Source organism: Vigna angularis, chromosome 4 (assembly GCF_016808095.1).
Source record: "Vigna angularis cultivar LongXiaoDou No.4 chromosome 4, ASM1680809v1, whole genome shotgun sequence".
In the NCBI taxonomy this organism is placed as follows: Eukaryota; Viridiplantae; Streptophyta; class Magnoliopsida; order Fabales; family Fabaceae; genus Vigna; species Vigna angularis.
In genome coordinates, this window is record NC_068973.1 from 20,677,659 (window position 1) to 20,687,591 (window position 9,933).

The window sequence follows — 9,933 nt, forward strand, 5'->3', positions numbered from 1 at the left end:
ATTTTTTGGGAATGGAGTTCACTTACACTGTAGCAGGTTTGATCTTGCATCAAAGGAAATATATTAAGGAGTTGCTGGGAAGATTTAGTATGACTGCATGCAACTTAGCAAGGAGTCCAATTAAAGTCAATCTGAAGTTGACTAAGAATGAAACCGAAGAGGATGCTGAAGAAACAGTGTTCAAACATATTGTAGGTTCCCTGTGTTTCCTGTGCAATAACAGACTAGACTTATCGTTTAGTGTGGGTTGATAAACAAATTTATGAGCAACCCAAAGAAGTCACACATGCTTGTGGCCAAGAGGTTCTTGAGGTATGTCAAAGGCACTGCAGATTTTGGAATATTATTTCAAACTAGGAGGCAGAAGGTAGATGTGGAAGGCTTGGAACTTGTTGGTTTCAAGGACACTGATCATGGTGGTGATTGCGTTGAAAGAAAGAGCACATCAGGCTACCTATACATGCTAAATGGATCTCCTATTTCATGGTATTCGAAGAAGCAGCCAATGGTAGCACTGTCCAGTTGGGAGGCCGAATATATAGCTGGAAGTTATGCAGCATGTCAAGGGGTTTGGCTTGAGGAAGTCCTAAAAGAATTGTTGATTCCTATAAAAAATCAATTATAGTTGAAGATAAATAATGTATGCCATAAATCTATCTAAAAATCCTGTGAGTCATGGCAGGAGTAAACACATTGAAGTAAAGTACCATTTCCTTAGATACATAGTAAACAAAGGAAGAATAACATTGATTTACTACAACACTGAAGCACAATTAGCGGATGTTTTTAGAAAAGTAGTAAAGATTGAAAGGTTTGAATGGTTGAGGAAGGAGATTAGAGTTAGATCTTGTGAATGCTTGACTTGAGGGGAAGTATTAGTTGTAACAAGTCAAGGGGTTATTTTCTGTTAGCAGTTTTTCTTTCGTGATAAACTTTGTATGTTCTGTATATAAAATTACATCAATGCAGTATCATAATAAGAGAGACACTTCACTATTCATTTTTCTCTTCCAATTCTCCAACAATCTCATAATCCTTGAACACCAATTGATTTAAAAATACTTATAGATGTAAAATCATTAAGTATCAATTAAATCATTCACATGGAGTAGAGAGGAATTCATGTTGTTTGTAATGTAAAATTTTCAACTCCAACAATATATTTGTGCCTTTTTTTAGTAAACTTGGTAAATTTCATTTATTAGAGAAACATGATTAGGGGTGTAATGAATATGTATGGTTGAATATGTGAGTTTTAGGCAGGTCTTGATAAATTAAGGTTTGTGAATAGAGAATAGAAGGAAGCTTTAACAATAAGACTTTAAAAAATGGAACAAAATAATTTATGGCTAATAGAAATTATACGAGAAAAATATATGAAATATAAAATAGGATGTTCAATATCTTGCTAAAACATACTCTGTCAAAAAGATTGGATGTGATAATTGAATTTCTTAAGACACTGTTTTGGAATGTTTCATAATAGAAAGACAAGTGAAGGAAACATCTCTAGAAAAATTCAACTAAACAAACTTATTCTACGTGAACATTTTTTTTAATGTTTTTTCAATACTTTTTCAACTTACACAATACTATATATTACGTTAAAAAAGTTATTATATTTATATATTTTAAATAATGTTATTAAAATATAATAATCTTTTTACAAATTGTCTTCATTTGTTATTTTTTTAGAAAATAATATTTATGAAATGTTAATAAATTATATTACGTGTACATTGATGAAATTATATCGTCGTACATTAATAAATTTGATAGATTTACATATAAAAATATTATATTTCATTTCACATAGTCTTAAATCTGATTTGATCAAATTATGTTCGTATTTAGATGTAAATAAATTTTGATGGACTTTTTTATCCTTGAATTCTTTATTAAAATTTATTTTCACAAAAAAAAGAAAATTAGGTCCTATTCTTAAACACATTCAACTATCAACTTATGGAATAAGTTTTGGTTCTTTAATTATTTGTGTGCACATTTTATTTTATTTTACCGTGAATTGGGTCAAAAAGAAATCCAGGCCCAAATAATTTACAAGATAGTAATTTTGGGCTTACCCAAGTATGAAAAATGATCATGTTAGATGTTTTCAATTTCGGATTCGAGAATGAAATACTCTACCCTAGGTCCCACCGTAAGCATTTCTGCATATTTGTTCTAGCACCTTCTGTGTCGTTCATCTATTTTCCGTCGCAACACAACGCTACGCCGCAGCAATTTACCACTGTTGAGTTGTCCAAGTCCGATAGCATTTCACTTCTTGCCACGTAAATTTGAATCGCTTTTGCGTTGCCTCTAAAGTTCTTATCTTTCTTCAAAAATGGCGACGGTGATGCAGAGAATCAAAGATATCGAAGATGAGGTACTTTTTCGAAGTGTAATATGGGGAATGATTGTGGACGTTCGATTTACTCAAGCGGAACATTAACAATTCTTGTACTGCTGATTTAGCACTCTATTAATTTAGAAAAAAAATGAGATTAATGTTACTGTGCCGCAGCAGGGTTTTCCTTTTCCTTTTTTTTTTACATTGCTTTTATATATTTTTTGATATTTGATTAAGGATTATGAGTTTTTCTGCCATATAACTGTTTATTAGCGACTGTTTGTTCTTCATTTTTTATTTGCATAGCTGCTACGCTCTATCCTGTTTTCGTTGTTTTTATTTCCGATATGATTGATAAATTCTACTTTGCTATTTGCAGATGGCAAGGACCCAAAAAAACAAGGCAACTGCTCATCATTTGGGCTTGCTGAAGGTGAGCACCTAAGTGGGTTTGGTGTTAAATAGTATTTTGAAAAAGAAAAAAGAGATCAATTATGTGCATTGCCTGTGTTCTGTCTGAATTTTTTTGGTGGTTGATTATTTGTATGTTGGCTGTAGTTGTGGTTGATTATTGAAGACAATGTAATACCTTAGTTCGTTTTATTTCAAACTTAGAGAAAAAAATGCCCTTTCAAGTACTGAAATATTCATTTGGTCTTGTCTGACTTGGTTGTAAGCATTGGGAAATGTAGCTTATTCACCGAGTATTGTCCTGTACATATATTAGACGTCGTGCCACATTCTACTAATACAATTGACCGAGTTTTTCTCCGTATATAGTAAGGATTCTAGTTTAAATTTCATATTACTCATTTCTATCCCCAGTTCTATATTTATAGTGGAAGTGGTATTTTTTAATCATGGTACTTTCTGCCGGTGTGATCTGCCTACTTTGTCTTCACTCCATTCATTATAGTAATTCCCAACCCACTGCTGTGTTTAGCGATATCCTCATAATTTGGGTGCATGCTGCTTGTATACTTATAACCCTTTGGGTAAACATATGTTTATATCTAACATAAGGGCATACAAGTCTGAATGTATGGAATCTTATCCTGCTTGTCTTTATTTTCCTGTTTCTACATCAAGTGGATCTTTCATGTAAACGTCTTCTGATGTGAATTGAACGCAAGATGAGTGATTTCTGTATTCTGCTCATATTTATAATTCATTCCTGATTGTTCCCTTCTTTGACATTTTCAAGTTCTTCTTTCCTGTATCCCGTTGTTTTTGTTGAGGATTGGTTCACTACTATTTGTTGCCAGGCTAAACTTGCAAAGCTGCGAAGGGAGCTCCTCACCCCTTCATCAAAAGGAGGTGGCGGTGCTGGTGAAGGTTTTGATGTCACTAAAAGTGGGGATTCAAGAGTTGGTCTTGTGGGCTTCCCTTCAGTTGGAAAATCTACTTTACTTAATAAGTTGACTGGGACATTTTCTGAGGTATGGATGTATTTTAGGTGTTATAAATTTTCTTCTTTAATGCTTGGTATCTTGGGTGGTGGTGGTGGGATGCATAAGGGTTTTCCAAATTATATAAAGTTTAGGTTGTGTTAACGATTAAGGATTTTTCTGATGATTTTACTTGTTTTGTTTATAGGTTGCGTCCTATGAGTTTACTACCTTAACTTGCATCCCAGGAGTGATAACTTATCGTGGAGCTAAAATCCAGGTATCCTATGTTGATACAATCGTGACGTTACTTTGCACAAGGTGCCTGTTTGAATGAGCTTCTCTGTGGGGACATCTAGGAAAGAAGATATTTTACTCTCTTAGAAGTCCTCCTGGTGAAACTTGTCCATACAACCTCATGGTATTCTGTTTGAGTTGAAAAACTAGGGATGCTTAAAGCTAAATTTAGTTATACCTGTTCTTGTATTAGTTGAGGTAAAATTAAGGGGATACGTGAATGCTGCTGGTTTATATTTGTAGCTTCTGAATATAACCTGCAGTCGTGCTCAGCTTTTTAAAGAACATCAGTGTACAGGTTTTGGTGAATTTATTTCTCCATCCTCTCGATGTTCATTTTTCCATATTAGTAAATTGTGTTGGTTGTTTGGACGAGCTATCCCTAGACTACTTGAAGAAATAAACGCCTAAAAGTGATGAAAGTTTGATCTTCTGTTATTGGACTGTTTCTGTTGATATTTTTATTCATATTACAAATGGATATATTTTTGGAATTTTATTTTGATTTGGCTGTAGATTTTTTAAAATTAAAATTTTAAGAATATCTCTTTAGATTCCTTATACTTGTACTATTCAGTACTGTCTGTTTCTATTGTTAAATAAGGCATGAAATTTTTTGAAGATTTTCTATTACTAAGCAGAGGTTTGTTTTTTTTCGCTGTTTCTTTATATAACTAATTTAGGCATTAAAGTATTATGTGAGAACTCTTGTCCTCTGAATATTTTTTGTTTTCTTCATAAAATTTCCAACGCTGAAAGTGTAGCCTCAATTAATTTGAACTTGGGTGCTGTTGCATGACAATCATTTGTACAACTTTTAATATGCTTGTGGTGTAGTTGTTCAATTTTTAAGTAGTAATTGTTCAATTTTGTGTGGCAGTTGTTGGATCTCCCTGGAATTATTGAGGGTGCTAAGGATGGAAAGGGTAGAGGAAGGCAGGTAAGAAAAAATAGTTTGTTTTGGTAATGCTTAAACTACGTTTTCTATCATTTGTAACAATGCTATTAGATAGTTTCAATTAACCTAGCCAAAGCATTTTATGTAAGTAAAGTTTGGGGTGTAGTCAAAGTTCAGTCAAAATATCATTTCTTTTTTCTTTTCAGAGTGGAAAGTTCCTAATATATTTTAAAAAAGAAAATGTTTCTCTTATCTTTTGTTCAATGTGTATAATTGAGGTGAAATTTGTATCATATTTAGACACATGAAGGTTTGTGTTCTGTCTTAACTGGTCTTTTTGTTTGTGCTAAAAGTAGCGATTGCTAAAAAGCCATTTTGTTTTAAAGTGATTCTTATATAAGTAGAAATTGATGTGTTTGTTTACAGTTAAAAGATGTGTTTTTAAGTTTCTCTTCTACCGCATTTGCTTGTTGTGATAAGCAACTCCAAGTTGCACTAGAAAAAGCAGAAAATTTCTTTTTTATGCTTCTGCTTTGTTTAAATAACATTGCCCAAACAGGTTAAAAATCATAAGAAGTGATTATTTCATTAAAAAACACTTTATTTCTGAAAGACTTTAAACAAACAGACCCAATGTGAAATGGGTGGGGATTTGTGGAAGCTGTTTTGGTAAGACATTGGTACACTCTTTGTTTTATGCTTATCAAGTTCGTTTACATTAAATATTTTATATCACTTGTACAATAAATTTTACAGGTATATGATATAGGTCTCAGGTTCTGCCTACAAAATATTTCATATGCAGCAACTAAGGATTATATTCCCAATGGACCTCTCATTTTCCACCCTCATTCACACATCCACCAACAAACACTCATATTTTCTATTGTACTGTTTGCAAATGCAGGTTATTAGTACTGCAAGGACATGCAATTGCATTTTGATTGTCCTAGATGCAATAAAGCCAATAACTCATAAGCGTCTTATAGAAAAAGAGCTGGAGGGATTTGGTATAAGGTAACATGATATGTTGATTATTTAGTATGTTTTATATTATGTCACCAATATTCTGGACAAGCTGGGGTCTATGTGTGCAGCAGCCTATATTTGAATGAGTACTTAACTTATTCTATACTATTTTTAAAATATATTTCTCTATGTAGCATGATATGGTGATGAATGAAGATTTTAGTGGTTAGGATGACGGGCAGTTGCACCTATGGGGTCAAATGTGATTTGATGTTTTGATGATCATGTGGTGAATTATGATTTTGGAAGATAATATTTGAATCTTGTTGAGGCTTGATTCTTACGGGATCTTGATGGAGGGTCTTGATGGAGGCAGCCACTTATGAATTGGCTTTAGTATTTCAAATTTCAACAACCTTGTCTGTTTTGTTAAGATATTAACCAACAATGTACTGTTGTACTGGTTGTACCGTTAGTAGTCTCAGATTCTATTTGACATCCTACTTGTACTTTGCTCCAAAAAAGGAGGGATATAAGTGTTGCAGGGGGTCATACCTCTGAATAATCAACAAAGGAAGTGTTACTGATAGGTTCCTGGATTGGAAACCTATCTACAATGCACTCAACCACACGTATACACCAGAAAAAGAGTATAATCTGTATATTCTCTATTCAGTATAGCCACTGTAACAACCTCCAAGAGAGCCAAATTCTCTCTCCACAGGATAAACGTGATCCTGTCTACACAGTATATAAATTCAAAAACGTAAGTATCACTCAGATACATCAGCTCTTATATAGGAGCTTTATTTCCCACCCAAACTAACAATACTAACAATATGGTTATAACTGCCTAACGCCTCTTTGCCTCTTCCCCTCTTTATTCCCTATCAGTTACTGCTGTGTGTAACCAACTGTGCACCTGGCAGGCCGGGGTAGGATCAGTTGGGAGAGGAATTCAGTTTAAGTAGATACTTTGTTTTGATTTTTTCTTTTATGGACTCTATGCATGTATTTGAATTAACTATTTAAGATTTTCTGGATTTCTATTTTCATCCTCATCACAATTTGTTCCTCCTTTATGACTGTAGGTTGAACAAAGAGCCACCAAATCTGACTTTTAGGAAGAAAGATAAAGGTGGAATCAATCTCACCTCAACTGCCACCACAACACATCTGGATCTTGAAACTGTGAAGGCTATATGTGGTGAGTACAGAATTCACAATGCTGATATTACTCTTCGGTATGATGCCACTGCTGATGACCTTATAGATGTCATTGAGGGTAGTAGAGTATATATACCTTGTATCTATGTTGTGAACAAGATTGATCAGATCACACTTGAGGAACTGGAGATCTTGGATAAGCTACCTCATTACTCCCCAATCAGGTAATTCTTCAAATCATTGGTCATGTTGTTACCTCAATCCGTTTTCCCTTTGAGCAAAAGAAAATTAAAATAATTTTGTACATCCTTAGTGAAAGTGCTTAAGTTATTATTTCTTGTTTTTCAGTTTTTTAGGATTTTATTTTGGAGCATTCTCGTTGTATTTGAACACAACAGAAAATACTGGGGATTTTGTTATACTGTTGTTTTATTTTTGTTAGGGTCTCTTTTATTGCATTGATTTGGTTCCCGCTCACTATAGTTACTTTGCCTGTTCAATCTTCTTCACACTCATTCTAACAAACTCCTTAGATTGGGTTAAGTAGTAGTTTCATCCTTGTGGCTTTAATTGATGTTAGGTGCTCTACCTTTTGTATTGCATCTATAATATTTTAGGCTAAAATTGTTGAACTGATTACTATGTGAAGTATCTTTGTTTGAGACGAAATTTTTTAGGACTATGCAGAAGAGAAAGGAAAGCGTAGAGCACTGGGACTAGCAACTGTCATGTTTCCCCATTTCTGTTGTGATTTTTACTATAATTGATTGAGGAAATGGTTTTCTTAATAAAAGTATGTGCAATTTTCTATCTATGCTTCAGTGCCCACCTGGAGTGGAACCTGGATGGTCTTCTGGACAAAATCTGGGAATATCTCAGCTTAACCCGTATCTATACTAAACCTAAAGGCATGAATCCGGACTATGAAGACCCTGTAATATTATCCTCAAAGAAGAGGACAGTTGAGGACTTCTGCAATCGTATTCACAAGGACATGCTTAAACAGTTTAAGTAGTGAGTACCTTCTCTTCTCCCAAAACATAATATCTTTAGCTTTGTTCATTCATAATGTTGAGGGATTTTTCCATATGTTAACGAGGAGCAAATGCATATGAAGATTAAATTTGCTTGTCAACTTGAAGTCCTGAATTATAGTTGTTTTATAGCATTTTTTTCAATAATACATGTGTGTCTGTCTGAAGCACGCGTTTATAAACTTCTAATCGTTATAATGGCATTTGTTCATGGAAAGAAAAGTTTGATTCAGTAAATCTACCTTGCCTAGGGCCCTCTAAAAGTTATGTTTTTCCTTACATTTATTAAATGCTTTACTAAATGATGCAGTGCCTTGGTCTGGGGTTCAAGTGCGAAACACAAGCCTCAAAGAGTTGGCAAGGTTGATACCATACTCGATTTACTATATTGTTTTTGTTTATTCTCTTTGAACCTTTCTATGTTTCTTCTACTTTCATTCTTCTATTGTTTAAGATGGTCACCTACTAAGGGGAATATGTTGCTGCGTCACAGGAGCATGAACTGGAAGATGAAGATGTGGTTCAAATTATCAAGAAAGTTTAATTTGTTATAATCAGAAGGAAACCAAGATGAAATTTTGTGAAAGTCGATCAGAATGCCTGCACGCACTCTCTTTAAATTATTAAAGGATGGTCTGAACAGAATCAAACACCCCTTTGAGACACTTTCTCCAGGATCGTTAGATTACACTCCAATTACTTTTCTTTTTTAAGTTGTGGGGTGAGGTAGAGTACATTAAAGTGTAATGCGTTGTTAAATCATTAGCTTTTAGGGGACGCCATTTGCGTTAAGTTATGGAATGATGTATCTTGTGGGATTATACGTGTCAAAAATAATAGGTAGAATAATCTGGTCTGTACGTGTAAACACTGATAGGGTTTTGCTGGATGGATATTATACCATTTAGATGGACATCACCTTTTCCATGGATGCTGCTGGACATTTTTAACACAATGATAGCATCAATTTAATGCAGTATTTACGTAATTTGTTTTTTGTAATTTAATTAAAATATGCTGATAATGAAAATGTTTCTTTTTACGTTGTCTATATATACATATGTATAAAAAGGTTATTAGAATTTATATTTAGAGTAATTTTTAGTTAATTATTTGTACTAGTATAGATTAAACTGTTTGAAAAAAATGTTTTGGTGGTGTTTCCCCTCCCTTGTAGTAGTGTGTTTGGTTAAAATTTGGATGAATCCTGACTGGTTTTTTTTATACTTTTTTGAATTATTGATTTAAGGTTATATTATTACTGTATTTATGATTCAATTTTTCTTTTCATTTTTAAAATTTTAACTTTTATAAAAATGTTAAAAAAAATGTTAGTTAGTCTTGTTTGGGTCTGAGTCATTGGTGGTTTGTAGAAAATGATTGGGTCACACCCAATTTGATAGGTTATACGGGTTGATAGTTGTAAATGAGTCAGGTATAATGACTTGATGTTATTCTCTACTTCCTTTGTCTTATCATCGACATTTATTTAGGATTTCAAACTCAATGAACGGTACTTGTCGTGAGACTTACCCCTTTTATAAGTTGACGACACATATGCATCACCGGTGTTCGTATTCTTTCAAGAGGATTTTTAGTAGGGATGGAAAAAAAATCCGTGTCCGTGGATAAAATCCGTAATGGATAGTTAATACCTGCATATATTTATTACTCGCAACCTGCGGGTAGCGGATATTTTAATACTCGCTTATAAACGGATCGGATGCGGGTATTATACTATCCATACCCGCAAATATCCGCTACCCATAAAAAATAAAAATAAAAATTTAATTTATATTTTATTAAGTTAAATTTAATTAAAATTAA

General features: G+C 33.4%; 1 protein-coding gene across 1 annotated transcript; it reads left to right on the top strand.

Annotated features, from left to right (window-relative positions):
• The first annotated feature begins 2,126 nt into the window (after window positions 1-2,126).
• LOC108332006 (developmentally-regulated G-protein 3) lies at window positions 2,127-9,094 on the top strand. The gene is made up of 10 exons (XM_017567086.2): window positions 2,127-2,389; window positions 2,733-2,786; window positions 3,619-3,792; window positions 3,950-4,021; window positions 4,919-4,978; window positions 5,844-5,953; window positions 6,997-7,296; window positions 7,895-8,086; window positions 8,417-8,468; window positions 8,600-9,094. The coding sequence occupies exons 1-10, from the start codon at window positions 2,348-2,350 to the stop codon at window positions 8,648-8,650; spliced, it is 1,107 nt and encodes a 368-aa protein (XP_017422575.1). The 5' UTR covers window positions 2,127-2,347; the 3' UTR covers window positions 8,651-9,094.
• Window positions 9,095-9,933: the final 839 nt, after the last annotated feature.

Coding starts and splice junctions, on each gene's coding strand:
- LOC108332006 (XM_017567086.2), top strand. CDS start 2,348: ATGGCGACGGTGATGCAGAGAATCAAAGATATCGAAGATGAG. Junction 2,787..3,618: donor ATCATTTGGGCTTGCTGAAG/GTGAGCACCTAA, acceptor ATTTGTTGCCAG/GCTAAACTTGCAAAGCTGCG. Junction 8,469..8,599: donor AGCCTCAAAGAGTTGGCAAG/GTTGATACCATA, acceptor GCTGCGTCACAG/GAGCATGAACTGGAAGATGA.